The sequence below is a fragment of the Piliocolobus tephrosceles genome, chromosome 19, assembly GCF_002776525.5.
Source record: "Piliocolobus tephrosceles isolate RC106 chromosome 19, ASM277652v3, whole genome shotgun sequence".
NCBI lineage: Eukaryota > Metazoa > Chordata > Mammalia > Primates > Cercopithecidae > Piliocolobus > Piliocolobus tephrosceles.
Genome location: NC_045452.1, coordinates 4,659,276 through 4,687,050, shown reverse-complemented (window position 1 = coordinate 4,687,050; position 27,775 = coordinate 4,659,276). Strand labels below are relative to the sequence as shown.

Here is a 27,775-nt window from a genome sequence, read left to right as displayed (position 1 = left end):
TTTGTATTTTTTAGTAGAGACAGGGTTTCACCTTATTAGCCAGGATAGTCTTGATCTCCTGACCTTGTGATCCGCCCGTCTTGGCCTCCCAAAGTGCTGGGATTACAGGCTTGAGCCACCGCGCCTGGCTAATTTTTGTATTTTTAGTAGAGATGGAGTTTCACCATGTTGGCCAGGCTGGTCTTGAACTCCTGACCTCAAGTAGTCCACCCAGCTTGGCCTCCCAAAGTGCTGGGATTACAGGCATGAGTCACCGTGACTGACCAAAAATGATTGAGGATTTTACGGCAGCCCCCACAGAGCATTAAACAAGCCCCTAGAGCTGGCCCTGCCCCTGAAGGTTCCAGGCCCATCTGTCTTGGGGATGCACAGGTTCCAGGGGCCCAAACCCACCCTTCACCACTCTCTTCCCCTCCCAGCACCGCAGGGGCCCTCCTGGCCCCTGGGACCGCCTATGGAGCAGGCTCTCTGTCCAGGATGGAGATGGGGACCCTCCTCACCGCCCTGTGCCCTTCATGGGCTGGACACGCCCACTACCCAGGAAGGGAGGCGTAAAGGGCTGGGCACCGCCCTTGTGGAACCAGAGGCTTGGCGGCCCTAGATGGTTCTGGCTAAACCTGCCTTTGGAGGGCTGAGATGAGCCGGCTGGCCGCAGTTACTCAGCTGACGCCCCCTCCCTGCAGGGCCTGGGGTAAGGAGCCTCCCAGACTGCACACCTAGCCCCTACCGCACTTCCATCGTCTCCAGACACGCACAGCAAGCGTGCCCAGGCCAGAAACAGGAAGGAGCAGCTCTCTGTCCTCCAGTTCCCAGGAACCATCTCAGTCGACCCCCAACACTCCTCCCCGGAGCCTCACCTACAGGAGGACGGACACCTCGGACCCTCCCCTGCACCCAGTGCTGCAGGGAGCAACCTCAGCCCTGGGCCTGGGATGAGTGCCCTCGCCAGCCTGGGATCAGCAGACAGGCGCTGCCTGGCTCAGCACCTCAGTGTCCACTCAGGACACTCACCTGCAGAGGTGCCCTGAGCGCCGTTGTGGGTTAAGGGACTTTCTCCCCTCTGGAAACAGTCCCTGAGAAGCTGAAGGTCTTGGGAGCCTCTCACCAAATGTCTTTGGGAGGTGGGAAGACATCAAATGCGGGTGTGGCTTCCCTGGAACAGCTGTGTGTGGGGACTCAGGAGCCAAGTCCCCCAGCGCACGCCTCTAACACCTTCAGGAGGGGCCACCTCTCTGGAGCCACAGGTGGCTGCCAACACCCTGTGGCTCCCAGCAGGCACCACCCAGGCAAGAGAGAGAACAGGCTGGGGAACAATGGGCTGGCCTGGCCCCAAGTGCTGGGCAGATCAGAGACCAGATGGCCTGAGCTCATGCCCTGGGGCCAGCTCTGACTCCCTGCAAGTGTGGCAAGAGTCCCTTTTGGACACCTTGAGAAGCTGCAGCTGGGAGAGGACCACCCGCCTGTCTGGACATCCAGCCCAGGTGGCAGGGCCCAAGTGACCAGTCCCAGGCCACAGCCCTTACCGCCCACCCTGGCTGCAGGGGCTCCCAGAAGCCACCAAGGGCCTGGCTTAGCCTTGCCTGTCCACATCTGAGCTTCAGTTTCCTCATCTGCTCAAGAAGGGGAGTGAAACACTGATTAGATTATGCAAACTCTGAGTGGCAGGATTAGGTGTGGCTGGGAGAGCCAAGGCTCCCCAGTGTGGTGGCATCTCTGGAGCCCGGGAATGGGCCCTGTCTCCCTTCCGGGCCCCCAGCTGGGCACGCACCCACCCCAGTCCCTCCCTGCAACCCTTCCTTCATGCCAGCCCCTGGAAATACGGCCCTGATGCTTTGGGCCCGGCGCTCACAGCCCCTCACAGTGTGCACCCCCACTTCCCTTTCCCCACTGCTGGGACCCCTGCTTGAAATGTCCCTCCTCTCCCCAAAAAGGAGGGGAGCAGCCCTGGCCTTCTGCCCTGAGGGCGGGGTTCTCTTTGGGGTCTCAATTACAGTCCCTGGGAGAGCGAAAAGGGTCAAGTTCAGACCCTGCATCATTCCCAACCAGGCCTCGAATGGGACTCTTGGCAGCCATGTCCCCCACCCCAGTCCAGGCAAGCAAGAGGGGTTCTGCAGGCTTCAGGCCCCTCAGAAGTCACACTGTCCACAGACACCGTGGGGAGCCAAGAGAGGTCGAGGGCTCCGGTTACCGTGGCCCTCTGAGGACCCCCACCTGTGGGATAGAGGACTTGGTGGCTGAAGTATAGTAATGCCCAGGGACTTCTGACCCTGCAGGGCTGAGCGGATGCAGCCTTTTGCCTCTTCTCGCTGCATTCTAGCCCATAGGGGCAACAGCCAGATGGTCTGTGCTAAGATTCATCTCATCCCCACGGGCCCTGTGCCTTCCTACCATGTCCACGTGGTGGCCAGTGCAGCTCCCGGCCAGCGTTCTCCTGGGATGCTGCTGTCCAATGGGCTGTGGGAGGAACAGAGACAGGCCTTGCACATGGGGCAGCCAGTCCAGCACCCGCCGGCCCAGGCCCTTAGCATCCTCTCCTCCAGATGCCCAAGACAGCTGCTCCATGCGCTGTGGCGCCCTGGACAGTCCGTGTTCCTGCCACCCAACGTGCTCCGGCCTTGGCACCTGCTGCTTAGATTTCCGGGACTTCTGCCTGGAGATCTTGCCCTACTCAGGCTCCATGATGGGCGGCAAGGACTTTGTGGTGCGGCACTTCAAGGTGTCCAGCCCCACAGACACCAGTGTGATCTGCAGGTTGGGAAGCCCAGGACGCCGGGCACCGGGGCCCCACACCCCCATCCCCGTGAGTGCTGAGGGCTCAGACCTACTGGCTGGCTGAGTGGAGCTCCTCGGACCCAGGACAGGCAGGAGGGCACAGGGACGGCTGGCTGGCTGGGTTCCCCAGGGAGGTCGGGGGCCCGGACTGTCGAGAGGCTCAGCCTGCGATGGCCCAGCCCCTCCTACCACCACCGTGCCCGTAGGTTTAAGGAGAGCATCCAGACCCTCGGCCATGTGGACTCCTCCGGGCAAGTGCACTGTGTGTCACCCCTGCTCTATGAGAGCGGCCGCGTCCCCTTCACCGTCTCACTGGACAACGGCCACTCCTTCCCTCGCGCGGGCACCTGGCTGGCTGGTGAGCCCTCAGCCCTCCTCCCTGCCCACAGTCTGCCCCCACGGGGACTTTCCCCGGCACTAATCTATGCACACCAAGACTTGGCCTGCCCGTGCTTTGCCACTCTGGCTGAACCAGTCCCTTAGGAGGCCTGCCCGCCTGCGAGAGTTCCTTCAGCTCCTTTCCACTCCCTGGCATCCAGACAGCAATCCCAGCCCAGAGTGAGTGGGAGCTGCAGGGGTCCCTAGCGAGGTGAGCCGGTGCCTATCCACCGAGCTCTGCCACGCCAGGGCAGGGGAGAAGCCAGGTGGAGGCTAGAGGCGTGGGCAGTGGAGGGAGGGCAGGCCCCGGCCTCTGCGGCCTCAGTGTCCTTTTCTGCCGTGAGGGCCGGAGAGACCATCACCCAGCTGCTGCCATGCATTGGCCCTGGGGGCTCCCACAGCCCTTGAAGTCTTAGGGCCTCCTCCCTGCACACTCCGGGCCCAGGTCCTCACTCACCCCTCACCTCCCCTGCCCAGTGCACCCCAACAAAGTGTCAATGACGGAAAAGAGCGAGTTGGTGAACGAGACGCGTTGGCAATACTATGGCACCGCCGACACCTCAGGCAACCTCAGCCTGACCTGGCACGTCGAGGCGCTGCCCACGCAGACCGTCACCATCGAGCTGTGGGGCTATGAAGAGACAGGTGAGGCCAGCTGAGGGCTGGGGTGGCATCCAGAGCTTTGGGCCCCCAGAGGTGGGAGGAAGGGAGTTCCAGCTGTGTGGGGGCAGGAGAGGAGTTTCCAGGTGGGGCTGAGGAGGGAAGGGGATTCCAGGCAGAGACTGGGGATTCGGATGGAGGGAAGTGCAGGCCAGGGGCGTCAGGCAGGTGGGAGGGGGCAGCTGCATGGGGCCTGGCTCCCGGGGAGGAGGCTCATGCGGAACCCCTGCACGGCTGGCATAGCCCTGGGCCCGGCTTCCAGCAGGGACATGGATCCTGGAGTGTGGCAGGAGGTGGTGGTCACCCAAGCCAGGGTCCCTGCTAGAACAACCCCTCCTAAGGGGACCGCCTGGCGGTCCATCCACCCACCTGTCAGGCTGCTGTAGGTGCCAAGGCCTGGGGCCAGGCCTCCAAGGAGCCCCAGGGCTAACCAGGCCTCCTCTCCCTCAGGATTGCCCTACTCACAGGAGTGGACTGCAAAGTGGTCGTACCTGTACCCCCTGGCCACACACATCCCCAACTCCGGCTCTTTCACCTTCACCCCAAAACCTGCTCCTCCCAGCTACCAGAGATGGCAAGTGGGTGCACTTCGGATCATCGACAGCAAAAATTACGCGGGGCAGAAGTAAGAAGGCGTGGAGGCGCAGGTGATGGGCGGAGGGCCCGGCTGCCTGCGGCCCATCGTGCTTGCCTGGGCAGCCCGGGTCGGGGGTGCGGAGAGTGGGCGACCATGGGGTGGTGTGGCCTGGCCCCAGCTTCAGCATCGTTGTCTCCACAGGGACGTGCAGGCGCTCTGGACCAATGACCACGCGCTGGCCTGGCACCGGAGCGATGACTTCCGAGAGGACCCTGTGGCCTGGGCACGCACTCAGTGCCAAGCCTGGGAGGAGCTGGAGGACCAGCTGCCCAACTTCCTGGAGGAGCTGCCGGACTGCCCCTGCACCCTGACCCAGGCCTGGGCTGACTCCGGCCGCTTCTTCGTGAGCCTCCCATCAGGGCCCAGGAGTGGGGATGAGGGGATCGCCTCCCCACTGAGGCCAGCATCAGGGGAGGCAGACAGAGGTGTCCTGGAGGGTGGGGCGGGGGTCTCAGGGCCCCTGCAGGGTTGGCCTCAGGAAGGGGATGACAGAACCGGAGGCCACTGGGTGACGGCCACCTGCTGCTCTGCAGACGGACGGACTACGGCTGTGACATGGAGCAGGGCAGCGTGTGCACCTACCACCCCGGGGCCGTGCACTGTGTGCGCTCTGTGCAGGCCAGGTGAGCCCCCAGGCTGGGGCCGGGCTGGGGATTGGGGACAGGGTTAGGTTCCCAGCAGTGGCCTGGCCCTGACCCACTGGCTCCCGCAGCCCTCGGTACGGCTCGGGTCAGCAGTGCTGCTACCCAGCGGATGCTACACAGCAGATACACGCAGCTCCTGACGGCCGACTCCAGCAGTGGCAGCACTCCCAACCGCGGCCATGACTGGGGCGCACCCCCGTTCCTCACGCCACCCCGAGTGCCCGGCATGTTTCACTGGCTCTACGATGTCCTCAGCTTCTATTACTGCTGCCTCTGGGCACCCGACTGCCCCCACTACATGCAACGGTGGCCCTCCAATGACTGCCCCAACTACTGGCCCCTGCGACTGGGTGGGTGCCATCCTGTGCCTCAGACCCTGGGAAAGATCGGGCTGGGCTGGGGTGTACCTGACCTGACCCTCCACTCTCACCCCAGCCTCCGCCTTCGGAGACCCACACTTTGTGACCTTCGACGGCACCAACTTCACATTCGTTGGGTGCGGAGACTACGTGCTGCTGGAGGCAGTACTGACTGACCTGAGGGTGCAGGCGCGGGCCCAGCCCGGGAGGATGTCCAACGGTGAGGCCAGGGCTAGGGGCTGCTCTGAGTGGCATGGGGTAGATCCAAGGTGGGAGGCTGGAGCCAAGTGGCGCCCATTCCGCTCCCACCACTGCAGGCACGCAGACCCGTGGCACGGGGCTGACCGCAGTGGCCGTCTAGGAAGGCAACTCAGACGTGGTGGAGGTCAGGCTGGCCAACGGGACCAGAGGTCTGGAGGTGCTGCTGAACCAGGAGGTGCTGAGCTTCGCCGAGCAGAGCTGGATGGGCCTGAAGGGTGAGTAGTTCAGCCACGTGAGGCTGCGGGCTGCCCTCACCTCCTCCCCATTCCTGCGGGGAGACTGAGGGGAAGCCCTGGGCCTTCATGCCTCTCCCAGCCCTGGCTAGAGGCCTGGGTGGTCCGACCTCAGGCCTTCACACCCACCGAGGTGCCCACATTGTACCCACCTGATCAAAAGCCAAGAGGCCAGGACGGGGAGACATGTCCCCCTACGGAACATCCCGGGAGCCGTCTGGAGGGAACTCACCCGGTAACGTTCACCACTGGCCTGCACAGAGCCACTCTTGTGCTCCTGTCGCTCCCTCAGTCCTCAAAAGCCACTGCAAGGTCGCCAGTCCTGCACGGTTAAGGATGTCCCTGGCAAGCGGTAGCTGCAGCATCCGAACCCCTTGCCTTAGGGAACTGAGCGAATGAAATGATTGCTGGTTGGGATGGGTGGGGACCTGGGAGGGGCCTGTCAGCACTGAGGGTGCAAGGACCCTCGGGACGTGCCCAGGCAGGTGTGGCTGCTGCAGCCAAGGCCAGAGGGACCCACACGTGCATCTCAGCATGGGGGGTTCACTGCAGGGGCTGCACCTCAGGTGCCGCTGGGGGTTCTATCGCAAGCATGGCAGGGGTGATGGAGGGTCATGGTCAGCAGAATTGGCCCTCTGGACACCCCCCTTCCCCTGCAGGTGCCCTCACCCACAGCCCCTGGGTGCCAACCACCCTGTCCTGGGGCTGCGGGAGGGCAGAACATGGTGTCTACAGCGGGTGACCCTGACCCGTCCCACTTGTGCCCAGGAATGTTCCTGTCAGTGGCTGCCAGGGACAGGGTCTCCATCATGCTGGCATCAGGGGCCGGCCTGGAGGTCAGCATGCAGGGCCCGTTCCTGAGTGTGTCCGTCCTGCTGCCTGAGAAGTTCCTCACCCACACCCACGGCCTCCTTGGGACACTGAACAACGACCCCACCGACAACTTCACCCTGCGCAGCGGGCGCGTCCTGCCCCCGGGCAGCAGTCCCCAGGAGCTGTTCCTGTTTGGGGCCGACTGTGGGTGACCGTGGAGTATATGGGGCAGACGGGGCGGGGACTGGGGGAAACACGGCACGGGCGGGGCTTGGGGACCAAGGGGAGCCACGCCAGCCAGGCCCCCGTCGTGTATCTTCCAGGGGCCGTGCACAACGCGTCCTCCCTGCTCACCTACGACTCCTGGTTCCTGGTCCACAACTTCCTGTACCAACCCAAGCACGACCCCACCTTCGAGCCTCTCTTCACCAGTGAGACCACCCTCAACCCCAGCCAGGCACAAGAGGCAGCCAAGCTATGCGGGGACGATCATTTCTGCAACTTCGATGTGGTGGCCACTGGGAGCCTGAGCACGGGCAATGCCACTCGGGTGGCTCACCAGCTGCACCAGCGTCGCATGCGGAGTCTGCAGCCAGGTGAGGGCAGGCGGGGGAGGTGGGCACCTTGTCCTGGGACAGGACCCCCCGGGGTGGCCAGATGTGTGGATGCATGGCAGCTCAGGCCTGTTGTCTGCACTCTGCCCCCATCCCAGTCGTGTCCTGTGGCTGGCTGGCCCCACCTCCCAGTGGACAAAAGGAGGGCAACAGGTACCTGGCGGGTTCCACCATCTACTTCCACTGTGACAACGGCTACAGCCTGGCCGGGGCAGAGACCAGCACCTGCCAGGCTGATGGCACCTGGTCCTCACCCACCCCGGAGTGCCAGCCAGGTGAGGACACCCTGCTCATATAGCTGCCTGCACCTGTCCCCACTCATCACCCCAGAGGGCCCCTCGCTGACACTCGCTCCATCACCAGGACGCAGCTACGCGGTGCTGTTGGGCATCATCTTTGGGGGCCTCGCGGTGGTGGCAGCAGTTGTGCTCATCTATGTGCTGCTGCGACGCAGGAAGGGCAACATGTGAGACCCCCCAGCCCCTGTCCCGAGACCCCGGGGCAGCCGGTGGGACCGCCAAGCCTACTTCTAACTGCCCAGCCTGGAAACAGGAACCTAAAAAGTATTAATGACAGAGATAGGAGAGGGCTGGGGCCCTGCTCATTTTGTCCGGAGCTTAATTCAGTTGAGGTAAAAGCTTGTGGCTGGCAGAGAGGTTGGTAAATGAGGGAGAAATTGCAAAAAGGAGAGAGTCACTGATTATAGGAACCCCAAATTCTTTTTTTTTTTTTTTTGAGACGGAGTCTCGCTCTGTCGCCCAGGCTGAAGTGCAGTGGCGCGATCTCGGCTCACTGCAAGCTCTGCCTCCTGGGTTTACGCCATTCTCCTGCCTCAGCCTCCCGAGTAGCTGGGACTACAGGCGCCCGCCATCTCGCCTGGCTAGTTTTTTGTATTTTTTAATAGAGACGGGGTTTCACTGTGTAGGCCAGGATGGTCTCGATCTCCTGACCTCGTGATCCACCCGTCTCGGCCTCCCAAAGTGCTGGGATTACAGGCTTGAGCCACCGCGCCCGGCCAGGAACCCCAAATTCTAAATACAACTGAGGACAAAGCCCTGGCTGCCCCTGCACTCTGTGTGTCGGAAGACTGTACGGAGCTCAGCTTCCAACTCACTTGGTCAAATGAGGAAACTCTCTGGGAAAAACGCAAAGTCTCTACAGTCAGCACTGCTTGGGGAGGAGAGTGGCTGTGGGTGCTCAAGGAGGTGGAACTTCATTCCCCAGGCCTGGGCACTAAAGGAGGAGGACAGCCTGTGTGCTGTGCTGGATGGTGATGTTCAGCTTCTTCCCAAGTGGGAGCCAGCAGCTGCTGAGGAAGGGTGATGTGGAACAAAAGAGAGAGCCTGGGTCTGAGGCGTGTGGTGGTTTTAATGGATCTGGGTTTCTAATGAGACACCCCCGACGCTGATGTGACAAAATCATACCGTTGTGTCCAGTGTTGTGTCTTCCAGGGCAGGAGATGGTGATTTCTGTCCTGGGAGCTGAGCCCCTACAGGAGGCTGGACCAGCACGGGGAAATGCAGAGACGCGTGAGCACAGGGCAGCGTCCACCCTGGGGTGGGCAGAGCTGGGAGGGAGGCCTGCAAGGGCCTCAGGGGCCTGTGCTTGGGTCATGTGCGAGGACAGTGAGGGAGAGGGGACCCAGGCAGGATGGGGATACCCATAACCCTCCTCCTGAGGACCCAAAGAGAAGGCGGAGCTGCCTCAAATCTTTCCATATGACAGTTCATTTTGTGTGTCAAATTACGTAGGCCACAGAACCCAGTCATATACCAAACAGAATTCTAGATGTGTCCGTGAAGGTATTTTTAAAGATGGGATTCATATTTAAAGCAGTAGACTTTGATTAGCCTTCATCTGTTTTTTGCGTTTTTGTTGTTGTTGTTTTTTGTTTTTGTTTTGAGACAGGGTCTTGCTCTGTTACTCAGGCTGGAGTGTGGGAGCGCAATCATGGCTCACTGCAGCCTCAACCTCCTAGGCTCAAACAATCCACCCACCTCTGCCTCCTGAGTAGCTGGGACCACAGGTGTACAGCCCCACATGTGGCTAATTATTTTATTTTATTTTTTGTAGAGACTGGATTTTGCTGTGTTGCCCAAGCTGGTCTCCAATTCCTGAGCTCAAGTGATCCACCCACCTCAGCCTCCCAAATTGCTGGGATTACAGGTGTGAGCCACAGCACCTGGCCAAGCTCATCATTTATAATGTGAGTCATGTCCTTTACCCAATCAGTTGACAGGCTTGATAGAAATAAGATGAAGACTGAACTGTTACCTCTGAGATGACAATAAGAAACACATCACCCAGGTGGAGATGACAGAGACGTTGATTGGGTAAGAGCCCTATCAGATCCATGTCACCCCAGGTCCATGTTGTAGGTGACAGCACGGTTTTAGCTCAGCAACGCTCAGCCCCAGGCCGGCTGCACCCAAACTCTGCCCATCAGCCCCAGAGCCATGTGTCTTGCACTGGTCTGTGCCTCTTCCCCGACTCCAGCTGTGCTTGCTGCTTGGCTTACCCTCTCTGGTTCCTCTAACTTTCCACCAGCATCCTTCACCTCCCCTTCCTCAGATACAAGCAGGCCCCGTGGACCCAGAACATGATTCTTTCAGGACTTAAGTTTTACTTCGATTTTTTTACACTTTTCAAACTAAGCTTGGCTTGACCCAAATCAACGTCTTTCAACCTCCACCAAAGTCTCCAACGAGATATTTTTATCCTAAACCACAAATTTCTCCTTGAAAAAACATAATTAAGGTGAGGCAATATGAACAATGGATAGAGCTAAAAGTTAAACTAAATATAAGCATATGGCCCTGTCAGATCCAGTTGTTTGAGGAAAATCAGGTGTTGTTTGAAGAACTGACAACAGAAGGCATCCCTGAGCTAGACTTGGGAAGTCACCAGCCAAGATGACTGTGCAAACCCAGAGAACAGAAGGGAGGTTTTTGCTCACTTCTCTGTAGGTCTTGGGCACTGAGTAAGTTTTAGAGTTGTTATGCCATATATTACAGTAATAGCCTCATCTTCAGGCTACAGCCCAGAGGTGCGCAGAATCTCTGCATTGGCCGAGGCATCTTTACATCCAGAGAAGCACCTGGGGACTCCAGAGCCCTGGTGTTTATTTGAGTCTGAATAGTATTCTAAGGAGAAACTGGGGAGGGATCCCTGGCTTTTGCTAGGACCAGAGTATTGAGAAGTCATCAACACTGAAGCACTGAAGCCACTGCTCAGGGTGCAGGTGAGTCTGGCAGAGGCTCCCAGGGATGCAGAGAAGGAGGGCGGCTGAGTCAGCACGGGCTGGGAGAGGGAACCTGCAGACAGATAGTCGTAGGTGCTGGGACGGTGACCAGGGTTAAGCTGTTTAGGGGTATGAGCCAGAGGAGGATGACACAGGCTCAGGACCTGACCCTGGACATCAAAAGACTGTTCCTACCTGTGCAGTGAGAGAGGAACATGAGGAGGACGGGATCCAGGCCCAGGTGGACACAGCCCTCCTGAAACCTGGGTGCTGTGCTGGGCTGCACAGGCCTTTTTTTATCTTCTCCACTTGCCTGGTGGGGAGGGGCTGTTCATGTAAATTTGTTTGATCCACTGGTGATCTCTGCCTCACCCTGAGAACCAGCTGAGGTCTGAGCTTGGTTCTTTAGACAGAATGTCTGAGAGGTGAGACTCAGAGTTTGCCCCATTGGAGGGACCAAGGAGGAAGCAGCTTCTGGGACCTTCCACAGATCTGTGAGCACGAGACTCTGCCCAGCTTGGAAGCACACAGCTGCTGACTCCCCAGCAGCAAACACAGGCTTTGCTGCCCTAGCCCTGGGGAGATGGGGGGGCGGCACAGCTGCTCCCGTACAGACCCTGAGACAGACCCGCAGTGCCCTCTGCTGCTCGCTGGCCACCCTGCAGTCTCTCAGCGGAAACTGTGAGTGGAGTCACCTGAGAGCCAGGCCACTGTCAGGCCACAGAATCTGTGAGTCAAGACTCTGGCTCTGCCCCATGTTACTGACAGGAATAAGAATCCTTTACTCATGAGGTTTTTCTGGATTTCCAAGAGAAGCCCATGAGGGAAATCTGATGACCATCCAATGTGAGGAGGCTGCAGGGAGGCGGGAATGCAGAGGGCTCTGGAAGCGAAGACCTGAACAGCTCCCTCCACAGGGGCCAGGGAAGGAGGCAACTGATAGTTGGATATTGTAAATGGGAAAATGTCTCACATGTCTGGGCTCCATCCTGGATGATTTTGCTCTTAGGCCACATATGTTGCTGCCTCTCCTGACACAGGATATCTCTCCTGAGACCCAATACCATGGATGGGTGGCTCGGCATAGCCTGTGCCCTGGACCCTGAGAGATGAGTGTGGTGCAAAGGAACATGCTTTAGTCCACTCTGGAAATACTAGCAAAAGACCAGGACAAAGCAGCAGTGAGACAGGCGTGAGGATGTCAAGGTGAAACCATGAAAGACCACTGTGGTGAAGCAGTGGACAGAGAACAGGAGCGGTGGAGGCGTCCCCAGGGGCAACACCAGGTTTTGTCCACTGAGGTACAAATTTACTTGTTCAGGTCATCTCAGTGCCCTGGATCTTCTTGAAGTGAAAAATCACTGAAGTCTTTGTGCTTTCTGACATTCTGGGTTCTTTCTTCCTTCATCTTCGTTTGCTGCCCCAGCTTAAGGGGGTCTGCATTGGCACATTCAGTGAGGGGCTCTGAGGCGGTGTTGTCCTCCCTGCATGGACATTTTCCACCAGAGGCTGAGAGGTAGATCAAGTGCTGAGTTCCTCTTCTCAAATGCAGCTCACTCCCCCGCTCTCTGAATGAGAACCTGTTATCTATGTGTGTTTCTCTTATTTCCACCCAGGGACCCTCTTGTTAAAACTGTGTATATCTCCTCTGTTTAAGGGACAGCGGTGGCTGCAGGTGCTCCTCATGCTTGAAGGAATGGGAGGGGAGTGTCCACAGTGGCCTTCACCTCCGATCAAGACTGAAGAGAACGACAAAGATAATAAGGAGGATCACATTTTTCATGTGGAGGAATTCTACTTGAAAACATCAGTGAGTGAAGAGGCCCTTGTCCTTTGATAAATTTATAGTCAAAGATTTCGCCCCTGTTCACTTTCATTACAGCAACAATGAGGATGTGAGGGCCGGGCGCGGTGGCTCAAGCCTGTAATCCCAGCACTTTGGGAGGCCGAGACGGGCGGATCATGAGGTCATGAGATCGAGACCATCCTGGCTAACACGGTGAAACGCCATCTCTACTAAAAATACAAAAAACTAGCTGGGCGAGGTGGTGGGTGCCTGTAGTCCCAGCTACTCCAGAAGCTGAGCCAGGAGAATGGCGTAAAAACCCGGGAGGCGGAGCTTGCAGTGAGCTGAGATCTGGCCACTGTGCTCCAGCCCGGTCAACAGAGCAAGACTCCGTCTCAAAAAAAAAAAAAAGAAAAAACAATGAGGATGTGAATTTTAGACACACACGTGCACACAACTTTCATATCATTGCAGTTTTGAAATTAAAATAACACAGACTGGAAGTTAAACCACTTCTATTTCCATTGCTATTCTAGCAAGCGCGGAAGAAATGCAGGCCATTTTGGAATTCTGACACGTGTTCAATAACACCTTCATTCTTGTATATGTTCAGACGCGACGTGAGGAATGGATTCCGTGTGCTCCAGGACCTGTTGGTGCAAGACCTTTCCTGAATTCTTCGAAACAAAGGTCAGCACTGTGGTCATTGAGTTTCCAAAGCTACCCACAGAGATGAATTTTGCTGCAGAATTAATTTTACCATAGAAGCATGCTGTATTTGTCTCTTTTATCTGCTATATTTTAATCTTGAATCTAATTAAATTGCATTCTCCATTAAGCTATGACAACAGGTGGGATTTGGGAGGGTGCAGGCTTTAGTGGCCTATGAACATTAGTGAGCGTGTCACATCTAAATGCAAAGTAGACATCAGAGGTAAGCACTAACCTCCTGGTACCTGGGGTCTCTTTGACTCTATGAACTAATGGATGAGAACATTATGTCATGCCAGCCCCGCCTCCATTGCTTCAGTTTCTTGTTACCTTTGCCACCATTCTCCTCCTTACAGCTAAGTCTTTAATTCTCAGCACTACATTCATCAGCCTGCTGTGGGCAAGGCCAACCCTGGTGCTGTCCCTGCTGTGGATACTGAAGGGAGGACAGAAGTCTCCCTGTGCCAACCCAGGGGTGGGCTCTCTCTGAGCCAAGGAAAAGACATTGGGGAGGGTGGCAGGTCAGCTCAGGCACGGACTGAATAAAACCTTTCATTGCAGGCTGCCTGCTGGGTGTGATTGAACCTCCGCATCGTACATACCTTAGTGGTAAAATTCCTCTCAGACCCTTGAAATTGCATGCTTGCATTCAATTAAAAGTTTTAAAAATACTTTGTGTTTATTTGATGAAATACAGGATGACAGTTTTTCACCTGGATATTTACTCTTTGTAATAGTAGAAATACATGTTAACATTCATAAAATAACCATCATAAGCTAGCATCTGCAGAGATTGTATCTGTGCTACATTTCCCCATCTTCCTGTGCAATTCTGAGAGTCAGGATGGTACCAGATTGCACAGTAATAGCCTCATCCTCAGGCTGCAGCCCAGAGATGAGCAAAAGCTCTGCATCATCCAAGGCATTTTTGGATACAGAGAAGTGGCTGGGGAGCCTGAAGCCCTGGTACATATTTGAGTCTGAGTAGTAGGTCAGGAGATAGCTGGGAGGGCTCGCTGGCTTCTGCTGATGAGAGTGTATTGCATAGATACCAATATTGAGGCTTCTGTGCAGGGCGCAGGAGTCTGGCTCGTGCTCCCAGAGGTGCAGAGAGGGAGGGCAGCTGGGTAGGAAGAGGGAACAGTCTGGGAGAGAGAACTCGGAAACACAGACACTCATGGGTTCTAAGTGTCTCTGCAGTGAGAGAGGAACACAAGGAGAAGAGGAGCCCAGGCCATGGTGGACGTAGGCTTCTATGGCCCTACCCATGTGGACCTGGGTTGCCTCAGGCCTCTCTTATCCCTGGCCCGTTCGTCCCCCAAAGAAGGGGATGCTTATGCAAAAATGTTTCCATGCAACGTCTCTCTCTCCTCCCTGTATTCAGAGTCTGAGGCCTGGACACAAGTGAATACAGGATCAGCAAGGCTCCTGTTTACCTGAGAGGAAGGACCTGGGAGGAGGCTGATGGTGGGGCCACATGGACCACACACAGAGAGGACACAGCAGCTGAGTCCACATCAGTGACCACAGGGCCCACCTCCCTCTGCCCACATCCATCCAGATTTGCAGTTTCTATGGGATTTCTCCATCTGTGAACACACTTTCTGGGCCCCCAGCAACTGCTCCCTGATTGCCCCTGTGGAGCGCATGAGTCTAGTCTTTGCCATTCATGTTTTCACTGTGAGTCCATACATATTTATTGCAACATTTGATTGCAAGCACCGAGTTCAGCTCAATATAATTCACGTAACTGGGATCTGTATTTTTGAGAGATTTATAATTTCAAAGTAAAGGTTCACCAGGAATCTCATCCCCTTGAGTGTGAGCAGGACCTATGACTTGCTTCTGATAGAGTATGACGACAATGATGGAATATATGTAATTATATTACAAAAGATTGTAGCATGCTTCTTGCAAGGAAACTTCCCCTTACTGGCTTGCAGCAAGCATGTGGACATGCTAGGGAGGGCCATGTGGTAGGAACTGGGAGTGACCTCCCACCAGCAATCCCCGGAAACTAGGGCCCTGGCTCTAGCAGGCCCCAAGGAACTGAGTTCTGCCAGTAACCATGGGGCTTGGATGCAGACGTTTCTCAGTCAAGCTTTAGCTGAGGCTGCAGCTCCAGTTGGCATCCTGACCGCAGCCTTGTGAGGCTGGAGCACGAGACTCAGCGAAACCACACCCAGACTCCTGACCTGCAGGAACGGTGAAGTGATAAATTTGGGTTGTTTTAAGCTGCTAAGTTTGTAATATTGTTACACAGTAATAGATAACTAATATGCTAACTGTAATCTAGTATTGACTTATCGGTGCTTAATCTTAAGAACTTTTATTTATCCTGAATGATCTCTAACCAACAAACTATGTAATTTGCCAATTAGAAAAACTCACTAGAAATTAATAACAGTGAATATAAAAGTGCCATAAGAGAAATGAATTTAGAAACTCTCACTATTTGAAGCATTTAGAAAAACAAAATTTTAACAAGTATATAAATAGAATATTATCTTGAATCTTCACACACTTATCACCAAGATTAATAAGTATAAATAATTTGATATATCTCCTTTATTGTAATCTTTATTTTTATTTTTGGCTCTTTATTCAGAAGGCCCTTGGGATTGGGCCAAAGCCCCCAGCTGGTATCACATTATGCTGTCACCATCTGACCAGTCCTAGGTCTCCAAGCAAACACAGAAACTCCTAACAGGTAGGAGAATTCTTGGGGGCTTAGAGAAGGCATCTCAGGAGCCATGGGCAAGGGCCAGGCCTACTTTTTGGAGACATGAAGTTCTTCATCCCACTGTGGTCTGCCATGTGCCTAGACTATGGCTTGCAAAGTTGGGTGTGCGCTTATGGGACAATTTCCTCACCAGAGATTTGGGGAGTGCCACAGCTCCTGGCGTTCTAGTGGACCTGTGAGGACAGGGTGAGAGTGGGCCTTGTTGCAGTTTACATTAAGTGATGGTTGACATAACAGCATCAGACCCCTCAATTCTTAGGGAAAAGATGACAGAGAAATGGATCCTTCAGCTGCTGTTGCTCACAGGCTATTACAGTGAGTGATTGACAATAGGGAGGCAGAGGGCGGGTTTGTGTCTCAGTTTTCCATGTGTCTGGAGCACTGTGTGAGTGTTCATGCTTTTGCCCAAAGTTGAACAGTAATGATCAGTCTCATCCTCAGGCTGAGCCCGCAGATGGTCAAGGAGGCTCTGTTGCCTGAATGAGAGCTTGAGAATGGAGCCGGAATCCCTGAGGGCCGATCCATCATACCGTACATGAGGAGTTTGGAGGCAGCACCAGGAAACTTGCAACCAGTCAGCACCATTGTATCTAATGTTGCTGCTGTTCCCAGTGCAGGCGATGGTGACCATCTGACTCAGAGACCCTAACACCAAGGCTTCCTGGGTCAGCCCAGGTCGTGCCCAGGACCCGGAATAAAGAAGAGACGGACACAGGGAGGGTGATTCTGGAGTTCCAGCCAAGAGCATAGCCTGGCACCTGGGGAAGGGCAGAGCTCCTGCGTCCTCCTTGGGGCATGTTCCTAGAATCTGAGGGGTCAGGCACCTCTGTAGGGAGTGAGAAGGGAGAGGAGGAGAGGGGTCCAAGCCTTGGCAGGGCACTACTGGGATCTACCTTCTGAGATTCTCTGCATAGATAGAACACCTCTAATTGCTTTTATTCCTGCCCATACCCGAGGGGAGGGAAGTGGCCTTCGTGTAAATCTATTCTTCCCCTGACTGTCTCAGCCCAAGCCTGTGCCCTAAGTCTGTCATTTTAGGGTGTTTATTTGAAAAATGAAAGATGGGAAGGCCTGGCCTGGCACTCCCAGGAGCTCCAGGGAACACCAGGCAGTAGGGCCCCCACTGGGGGCCAGATGGCTGGTTCCCGCTGAGAGCACACCCATCAGACCTCTGAGGGAGCTGCTGCATGGCACCCCTTGCTGTCCCCGGCAATGACTGGCTGTGGCTCTGGTTTACTCCATCTTCATTCCAGGATGTGGGCTGGCAAACCAAATTCCCCTGAGAACCCTGATGACATCATGTTGGAGAGACAGGAGAACTTGGAAAAGCACCAGCCTGTCTCCTACCTCCTGCTCAGAAATGACCCATGTCCTGTCTGTTTATCTCATTGGCCAGAGCTAGTCACATGGCCAAGCCTGACGACAGCAGGGTGAGAAGGCATGACATGCATTTCCAACAAAGAGGGGTGTTGCCTGTTTTAAGTTAGAGCTTTACTTTATTCCCATTTTGAAGGTGAGGAAACAGAGGTAAAGTTATGCTAAGTAAATTGTCCAAGTCAGCACCGTCCAGTAAGATCCTCTGCCATGATGGGAATGTCCGGTGTCTGCACTCTGGCATGGGAACCACGGGGCACGTGAGTTAATGATGCAATTAAAACACAGCTGGTGGGACTGAGAGATATAACTTTTAATCTCGTCCAGGTAATTTAAATTTAGACATCCACATGTAGTTAGTGGGGGTGTACTGGACACTGTAGGTTCGAGGGTAAAAAAGTAGAGGTGGGACCAAATTTGCTCCAGCCCTATGGGAAAAGGAAGGACGTCACTGTCCACTCAGCTCTGTCACTGCTCTTGTTTGTCATCCCATATATTCTAAAATCTAAACTCCGAGGGTACAAGAACCTGTGTTAGATTATTATTCATCTTTGTATCCTGTGCTTGAGAAGTACTCCCTGGAAGAATAAATAAAGATAGGTCTATATATTTTCATGAAATTTCTCTAAAAATTTAAAGTATTCATGGCACATCTGGTTTGCCAAAAGTTATACTCCACAGTGGGTGAGAGAAGATTCCATCTGAACAGGTAATGGGTTTTCTGACCCCATTTTGCGTAGAACCTGATCCATCCATGGAAACCATAATTTGAGTTTGAGGCACCTGTTTTGCTACCAGATGGGAAAGCAGAAGCAGAGAGCTAATGCCTCCAGCCTCATGTCCAGCTGAATGGTGCGAATGGGATTGCCTGCCAAAGCCTTCTTAATAGATGCAGCTTTTCCACATTCTCCTGTTCTCAAACTAGTGTGACCCTCCCTGGACATATAGGGAAATAGTGATTCATTATTGTTTGTCATAACAGGGAGCAGGGTGCTACTGGCGTCTGACTTGTGGACACAGAAGATGTTTTTGAATGAGCTGTGATGCAGAGAGCTTCCCTCATCACAAGGGATGATCCAGCCCACAATGTCAATAGCGCCAATGTTTAGAAACACAGTTTTGAACTACGTGTGTTCCATGAAGTGATCACAAAGGGATTAGAGGATCACCTGTCAAGACTTGGGAGAAAATATTTGTGCTTTGGAAAGAAAATACAGGAACTATAAACAAAATTTTAACTCCAAAGTTCAAGCAGGAGACAGGAAAATGCAGCCCTTGCTGGTGGGGACAGGCTGAGGGCAGATCAAGATAGGGACATTGAGGGGAGATTTTGTCTCACTTCCCCATGAGGCTGGAGCACTGTGTGATAATCGCCGCTGTCATAAGACTGACAGTAATAGTCAGCCTCGTCCTCAGACTTCAGCCCAGAGATGGTGAGGGAGGCAGAGTTGGAGGAGCTGTCGATGGAGCCAGAGAACCGATCAGGGACCCCAGAGGACCTTCGGTCATCATTGTAGATCACAGTGGTGGGGGCACTGTCCAGGCGCTGCTGGTACCAGCGCACATATTCACTGTCAATGCTGCCACTGCTGCGGGTGCAGGAGATGGTGACCTTCTGCCCCGGAGACCCCGACACAGAATGGGGCTGAGTGAGCACAACCTCAGCCCAAGACCCTGCAAGGAGGGGCAACACAGAGATCAGTGAGGACAGGTCAGGGCTGGTTCCCAGGGAGAAGGCAGAGGTCATCATCCCAGGTGACATCCAGGAGCCCTCCCTGAATTCCCTGCAGGCAGCTGTGCAGTGAGCAAGGAGGGTGAGGAGGAGTGGAGCCCAGGCCATGGTGGAGACGCCCCAGGCTCTGCTTCCTGAGCCACAGCCAGGAATGAGCCCCAGCCCTTCTTATCTTTCACTATAATGCTCAGGGTGGGAAATCCCCATGCAAATCTTCCCCATTTTAGAGGTGGTGCAAGCCCCACCTTTGACCTCAGTATGATCTTCAGCTGAGGAAAAGAAAGACTGTAGGAAGGAGGAGACCCAGAGAGGGCACAGAAACACCTGCCAGATGCAGGAGAAAAGGGGCTCACATCTGTGGAGCTGGGGAGCTTGAGCAGGTGAGCAGGTGCTTAGGTCACAGCGCCATCTGGTGGATTCAGGAGACACGTGGCCCGTGGGCCGGCGCTGGTGCTGAGGACTCATGCCCCTCCCTCCCTGCTGCTCCCTCACAATTCCAGCCTTTTCAGATTGGTTTCTTTCACTTAGCAATATACATATAGTCTTCCTCCATGTCTTCTTGTGGCCTTATAACGCCTTTTTCTTGCAGAGTGACATCTCATTGTATGCATTATCAGGGCTTGTGTATCCCATTCACCTATTTAAGGACACATTCATTCTTTTCATGTTTTGGCAATTGTGTTCCAAGCAGCTATAAACATTTCTGTGCAGGTTCTTGTGTGATGCAAGTATCTCATGCAGGTAAATATCTAGATATGTTGTTTCTGAATTGCATGTTAAGAATTTGTTTAACTTTGTCAGAAACTGCTAACCTGTTTTCAAAAGTGGCCGTAGTATTTTTTACTTCTCACAGCAATGCATGGATTCCTGTTGCTCCACATCCTATAAAGCATCTGCTGTTGTCAGTATATTGAATTTTAGGCTTTCTAATAGGAGCCTATTGTTGTCTTGGTATTTTAATTTGCTGTACCCCAGATGTATAATAAATATTTGGATAAATATTTATTTATAAATATTTATTGATATAAATATAATTATAAGTATGTAACATAAATACAAATAAGACATGTATAAATCATTCATATACTATATAATTATAATATTAATATGTATGTTATATATATTAATAATATAAATCAAATAAATTTCCCCAGAGATAAAAATACATTTTTATGCTTCTTTTAAACATCTAATTACTTTTATGCAGTCTGGATTATTTTAATATTATGTTGCAGATTTCTGATTTATGGTCTTTCTTTTAATGCTACTATGATTTGTCCTGTACTGTTTGTGCCTTTCAGCTTGATCCTTCAGAGGATTGCTTTTCATTATTCCTAACAGTTGTTCTAGGGGAGCCTACACGCTATGTCTAGTTAGGCCTTCCTGACCATTCAGCTGCTGGATTCAATAGGCTTTTTCCACTCTGGTGGGTGAAAACCCGGAAGTCTCTGTTTCATCTGAGCTCTAGTCATTTATTGGGTTACTATCCACCAATGGAAGTTAATTCTTTAATAGCAGTTTTTTGCTTACTTCATGAAGTTTAATTATATTTACATTTCTTAAGATGCATCCGAAGGCCAGGGGACCCTGTGCCTATATGTGGGGCCCTTTCTCTGCCTAGCTCCCTCTTCTCTCCTACTCTGCTGCTGATACACCAATCATTTCAGTTGTAAGATTTGAAATCAGTGCCGCGAGACCAGCCTGTTCTTCTTACCACTTGAGGTGTAGTCTGGGAATTGCTTCAGGCAGAACACCAGGGTGACCACAGAGCTGGCCTCATTCTCACTCTATCTCCGGGACCACAGTCATGAGCGGCCTAATTTCTGGTGTTCTAAAGAGTTGTATTTTATTACTGTGTCCTTCCTCTATGGTTTATGGTGAGAAGACTTCTACTACCTCTTACTTTATTATTATCACCAGCTACAGTCAGTCTGCTTTTCAGAGTCCTTTTCCCCCTTAAATTGTAAATCTTCTAAGTCTATCCAAGCCCCAAATTTCACAGGTTTGAAAAAAAAAAAATCTCCTGTGGTGAAACCCAGTTCCTTACTTGATTGCCCTGATTAATGTAATTAATGTAATCCACCACCCACCTGATCCAAACAGTGTCGGGGTGCTGGAACTAAGTTTGATACAGAGACCCCAAAGGGAGTAAGCACCTGCACAGGTGAGCACAGTTCCCAAAAATTCTTCCTTATGGGTTTCCTTGTCCCAGTCATTTTTTCCTATTCAAGGAGATGTCTGACGTCACAAAAGACATGATTTTGCAATTTTAAGGATAATTTCCAAATTTCTGTTGGAATGACATTACCTATATTACCATCCTAAGCAAATAACATATTGTACTATCCAGAAGTAGATTTTCTGGGATGCCATTTTGGAAACCTATTTCAGCCATGGGAAAAAGTATGGTCTGTTTTCTGGTCTCTTGTCTCTGGAACAAGATACACAGAGGCTGCAAAGTCTGTCCTATTCCTATTGACATCCTCAGGCTGAGGAATAAATTTGGGCCATTCTTTTCTTAGGAATCACTCCTGTGTCAAACCCACCTGCATTCCTCAGTCCATGAAAAATGACTGAGGTGCAGGGAAGTTTTGCCCTCCCAGTCAGGACACTAACATCAGCAGGCCACATAGACAAGTGTGGCAAAGCGGTGACTGTCTTTGTGGGGCGCTTCATGCCCCAGTTTGGATTTAGACCTCAGAAAAGTCCCCTCTGTGATGGCAAATGAGCTCAATATTTCCATAAATGTGTCCTTGGCAGCGGTTGCCTGATGACTGGCTTTGTACCTAAAGAGCCCGGATGCTCCATCCATAAAAAAGCTGACAGAAAAGGGTGTATTTTTCCACTTTCTTTTTGAATTTAGAACTCTAAAGAACTTTCATAATAGAGACGAGGATCTAAGAGATCAGTTCTGTTGTTTCATTCATGTTCTTAAGTAATTCAAAGGGTCTGGACTTCTGAGATATTCAACATATTCCCCTCACCAGTTTGGCAGTGATGATTTCAATCAATAAAGCTTCCACCAACATAAAGGGGGTGCCTCCTGCCCCCAGAATGGCTCAGGTGGTCCACGCCACCAAACGCTCACATTCAAGAGAAGCCATTTTGCATCATCTGCAAATGCAAACACCACAAAGTCACGTGGTCTTGACACAAAATGGCCTTTATTGAGGGAAGATTAGAAAAATGGCTCCGCAAAATCTACAGCTTTTCCACCTTCTCATGCACCTCACAAGGAGCAAAGTGAGCAGGGCTGGGGGCAGTGGGATGGATGTGGGTAAAGAGCCATTCCTGGAGCTGGTCAGAGGAGCAGCTGGCTTGGTGCCTGCTGGGTCCAGGTGTTCACACTGCATCCCTGCATGTCTACATGCCTGACCCCCATTGACAGCCCTGCGCATGAAGGCCTCATGTAACTTCCTTGGTTGAAACACTGCACTCGTGTTGTCACACACACAGGCTGGGAATTGTGTTTGTCCACACGACTCTGGAGAGGGCGCCTGGAAGCTTGCCCCGATTTCTCCCGGACTCCTCGTCATGGGCCTTTCTTTCTGCTGATGTTTAACATGTGTGATCACATTCCAATAAAGCAACAAAAACCACAACTAGGAGAACAGCTTTTATGAGTTCTGTGAGTCCTGAGGTTTGTCATGGAGCCTGTGGATGGTCTTCAAAACCCAACACACCACGATACAGGTCCTGTTTGCCAAAACTAGTTGTATCCATTTCCTATTGCTTCTGTAACTAATAGGGTGCCCTAAAACAACAGAAACATATTTTCTTACAGATCTGTAGGTCAGAAGTTTAATGCAGAACTCAGTGGGGGTAAACCCAATGTGTCTGCAGGGGTGTGTTTGTCTCTGCAGTTCCTAGGTGAGACTTCTGTCTTTTCCAGCATAAAATGGACTAACACAACAGAATATTCTGAAATATCACACAGAAGTAACCATAGAAGTAACCATAGGTTGAAAGAAGTGCCTTGGTATATAACAAAATTAAAATGCTAAACTTACAGGTTGCAGCTAAAGCATTGTGGACTTGTTTTTGTTTTTGTAGAGATGGGGATCTCCTTGTGTTGCCTAGGCTGGTCTTGAACTCCTGGCCTCAAGCAACCCTCCTAGTAGGGTCCTCAAAGCATCAGGATTGAGATTACAGACAAGAGCTACCATGCCCAGCAAAAGCACTGTTTAGAGATACGTTCACAGCTATTTTACAGCTATAAATGCCCATATTAATAAAAAGATCTCAAATAAGTAACCTCAATTTCCACTTTAAAAATCTAGAAAAACAGAAAGGCAAATGAAATATAATGAATGCAAGCAGAAGGAAGTGAAGATTAAAGTAGACATTAATTAAACAGAACTCTGAAAACAATCAAAACCAAAGGTGTTTTTTTAAAGATTAACAGAATTGACAAACCTTTCGTTAGACTAATACAAAAAGTGAGAGTCGAAGAAAAAAAAAATCACTCCAATATTAAAATCAGTAAAAAGAGAAGACATTACTTTACTACCTTATATAGAGAAATAAAATGGTGAAAGAATAGTAGAAGCAAACTCATGCCAAAAAAAATAGATAACTTTGATGAAAGGGACAAATGCCTCGTAAGACACAAACTACCAAAACTAACTCAAGAACAAATGGAGAATCAGATTGACAAGTTAGAAGACTGAATTAGTAACAGTAATAATAGTAACCTCAAAGAAAAGCTGGGGCCCAGCGAGTGTCTATGTTTAATTCTACCACACATTTTAAAAAGTAGAGTCTTTAAATCTTTATTTATTTATTTTTATAACATAGGTCTTTATTTCCTAGGGGTACATATGAATTATTCCCTTTTGAATGAGACAGTTTTTAAAAGTTGATTTATAAATACAAAAATACATTCTCCAAAGACAGTATTTCCAAACTGTTATATACGCATCTACTGCCAACATGGATATAAGTATTTTTAAAAAACAGTTGTATATAACATACATATCTGCCCCAGTGTTACTTCCTAGGCCTATGTCCTACAGGAACTCCACTCTCCCAGCCCCACTTTTTCTCTTGGTTCTCCCACATTCTTTTTCTCCCACATCCCTACCCATGTTTGAGCTGGAAAGGATGTCCCTACCCTAGGCCTGAGGTATATTATTCTGGGCACCGCACATTTGCCCCATAGATAACAATACATGTGATGATGTCGCCAGTACTACCTTTCTAGTACTGACATATTTAAAAGTAGTAACTAGAACAGTTATCACTGGAACTAAGAATTTTCCCCAGAGAGGTGAACAAAGAGTTTAAGAACTAAAATTGCAGGAAAACCCGTTTAATTTCCTTTATTATATCTTCGATAAGTTTTATATCTAATATTTCTGGGTTATAATTCATCTGTATGTTCAAGCTTTTGTGTAAAAATATATAGTGCCTTCAGTTTTAACATAGTTTCACATGTTCCCAGAACTACTAAATTCAGTGCTATCAGGAAGGCTTAATAAGTAGTTCATTGACCCTGTAAGATAGGAGCACTCAGCTCTGTCACAGTTTGTTGTTAAACACATCACTCAATGTAAGTATAAAAATATTTATTGAGGCCGGGCGCGGTGGCTCAAGCCTGTAATCCCAGCACTTTGGGAGGCCGAGACGGGCGGATCATGAGGTCAGGAGATCGAGACCATCCTGGCTATCACGGTGAAACCCTGTCTCTACTAAAAAAAAAAAAAATACAAAAAAAAAAAAATTTATTGATAAAAAATAAATTTATAATTCAGCAACTTGAAGTTCCAGGAGCATTTCTGTTGTTCCTATGTCAGTAAGCCCTTGATTTTTCACATTAAGGAGGGAAAGCAAAGCATGTTACTTGAAGTAATTTTTTCCCAATCACCATCACATTGATCCTGTGCACAACGATATATGCGAGGAACTCTTAAGCTTAGTCTTTGATTCTGACAAAGGTATTCTATGGACTGTTGCATTGAAAAGGACTTGCTGTTTTCATCCAACACCTCTGTGTTGTGTGGTCTTGTCTCATATTAAATGCTTGAGATATACTCTCAACTCCACAGGTTTGTGCATCACTTTGTTTGCAGTAACTTTCTGCGCCAACTGTATCCGTAATATTACTTCCACAATTCTGCGTATTATAGCCACTATCCATCTGAATGTTGCTGCTTTCGCAAGGAATGACACTGCTTTCAGCAAGAGGTGACATGCACATATGAGAGATTTCAATAATGAAGGCAATGCCACTCACAAAATCAGTCATGGGTAAACTGCCATTATCAACCAGCTCCTTAATCCAAGTGTTCTCATCTGCTATCTCTATAGGATCAACCATATCCACAGTGTTATTGTCTTTCTGCCTTTCAACATCCTGCAACAGTGCTAAGTCTTTCTCAGAAGCACTGGACTGATTTTGTGTAACAGACAAGGCAGTCACAACCAAATGTGTACCATAACTGCCACAGGTGTATTCCCGCAGCATCCATGGCTGGCGATGAGACATCCGTGGAAAGAATATTCTCTTTATCTTCCTCATCTTCAACTTGAGTCTCAAGAGTAAAAGGTATCTGAATCAGTGAGGTCCGATACTGAGTACCACCTTTACACATCTCAAGTCTCATAGGAGACCAATTTTTAATTGGCGAGCAGCCATCTATATAAGGACTTTTGATACACGGATTAGTAATCCCATTAGAATTTGTTCCAGATGAAGCATCAGGAGAATGAAGAGTAAACCTCCTTTGTTCTGAGAGTGGAGTCTTTCCTATCTGAAGTTCAATTGGTGAGAAAGTGGGTGAAGAAATAGGTGAAGGACTAGTTATGCGTCCCAAGCTGTATTTTTTTGCACTAGCCTGAATAGGGCTAGAAGAAATGCGCCGAACTTAATGTCTGCAAGGGGCTCCTACACTTTACAGGTGACAAATCTATTGAATAAAACATCTCAAGTGATGTTTGAACACCACTATGAGGACTTCTGGGAGAAGCTGAAGGTAAGGAGTCAGAGATGCTTCCGTTCCCATCTAAAAACAGCTTTCTTCTGAGGGATGAAGAATTGAGGTTTCCAGGAGATTGATCTGCAAATTCATCAGCTCTAAAATAGTCACCTAATATATTTTATAAATTAAAATCCACAGGAAGAGACAGCAATGTCTGACAAACAGCATTGCTTTTCTCAGAATAAATGGTCAGCTTTTATCCAATTGGAAAGTCACTATTTACATGAGTGCATTTACTGGAATGATATTGTGAAAGCTGTTTCCCTTCATGATCAGTCCAAGGAGAGGGTATGATGACGTCTTTAGTGTAAAACTCTTCAATGGCTTTTTGTCTTTTGTCTTCCACATCTTCATCTATTCGAGAATGACTTAAGTATAAAGCTTGATGATGAATATCTTCTGGGTCTATTTCTACAGGATTTATTACAGCTAGTTGACCAATAGACCATCTAAATTTCCCTGGAGTTGGTAATTTTGTTGATTTAAAAACAGAAGGACTGGCGAGAGTTTGTTCACGGAGATTAGAATAATCACTAGGACTTTCAAAAGGATTTAAAACAGGGATCCTTCCAGCAGTTTCTGGTGTTATTTGCTTTTTTGATTCCTTGACATCTCCCATAACACAGAGAGAAAATGGTGCATACAAAACAAAGCCACCAATACTGACTCTAGGGAGGTCCCGGGGGCCAAGCGCTAAATCTTTAAAAGTTCACTGGAGGCTGGCTGAGGTGACTCATGCCTGTAATCCCAGCACTTTGGGAGCCTGAGGTGGGAGAATTGCTTGAGCCCAGGAGTCTGAGATGAGTCTGGGCAATGGGGTGAAATTTGTCTCAATAAAAAATACACACAAAAATGATACGGGCTTGGTGGCACGCGCCCGTGGTCCTAGTTACTCAGGAGGTTGGGGTGGAAGGATGGCTTGAGCCTGGGAAGGGGATGTGGCAGTGAGCTTAGATCACATTACTGCGCTCCAGCCTGGGTGACAGAGCCAGGCCCTGTTTCAAACAAACGAACAAGCACAAACACAAAAATCCAAAAAGGTTCAGTGGAATACATATATTTAAAAAGGCAGATCATAACAATTGCTGATAAGGATATGTACCTTACCACCCACATTGCAGGTGGGAATTTTTAAAAGAGTGGCCACTTTAGAAAAAAATTAGTACTGGCTGGGCACGGTGGCTCATGCCTGTAAATATCAGCACTTTGGGAGGCCAGGGAGGGCGGATCACGAGATCAGGAGATAGAGACCATCCTGGCCAACATGGTGAAACCCCATCTGTACCAAAACTACACAAATTAGCTGGGCATGGTGGCACATGCCTGTAATCCCGGCTACTAAGGAGGCTGAGGCAAGATAATGGCTGGAACCAGGGAGTCAGAGTTTGCAGTGAGCCGAGATCACACCACTGCACTCCAGCCTGGGCAACAGAGCAAGACTCTATCACACACACACAAAAAAGATACACTATTACAACTATATTTCTATGTGAGATCACCTTTTCAGTGGCCTTATGCTTACATCACAGCTCCTGGAGGGCAGGAAAAAGAAAGGACTGACCTGATAAGTGTTTGATAATTGATTAATAGAAGCACAGGCTATTTTGGAAAACAGAGTTTGTTTTATGAAGCTACTTGGATGCGCTCTATCATTTTTATGACCTCTCTGTATTTGGCACTACCTGACGGGTGTCATTGGCTGTATGTGCCTGGATGCAAAATCTCATTTCTGATCGGTCTGCTGCACTGGAACAGGACTGGGCCTATCTCTTGCCCTGAGCAAGGATGTTCATCTTCATCCTTAAGGTAAAACCGAGAGCTGTTAAGGGAGACTGAC

General features: G+C 50.7%; 1 protein-coding gene, 1 pseudogene and 1 gene segment (V, D, J or C); 1 reads left to right on the top strand and 2 right to left on the bottom strand.

Annotated features, from left to right (window-relative positions):
- The first annotated feature begins 2,283 nt into the window (after positions 1–2,283).
- Positions 2,284–7,841, top strand: LOC111534029 (sushi domain-containing protein 2-like). Its single transcript, XM_031934651.1, is given in 15 exon segments — positions 2,284–2,407; positions 2,541–2,751; positions 2,979–3,130; positions 3,628–3,795; positions 4,261–4,435; positions 4,589–4,790; positions 4,985–5,070; positions 5,160–5,217; positions 5,219–5,441; positions 5,527–5,670; positions 5,768–5,926; positions 6,713–6,961; positions 7,081–7,353; positions 7,470–7,646; positions 7,735–7,841. Coding segments are annotated over 15 exon segments (2,508 nt in total).
- A 9,677-nt stretch (positions 7,842–17,518) lies between these two features.
- LOC111530562 lies at positions 17,519–19,970 on the bottom strand. The segment is given in 1 exon segment: positions 17,519–19,970. A coding segment is annotated over 1 exon segment (537 nt).
- A 4,663-nt stretch (positions 19,971–24,633) lies between these two features.
- Positions 24,634–27,150, bottom strand: LOC111530552 (annotated as a pseudogene). Its single transcript, XR_002727841.2, has one exon. The product of XR_002727841.2 is annotated as a protein aurora borealis pseudogene (transcript).
- Positions 27,151–27,775: the final 625 nt, after the last annotated feature.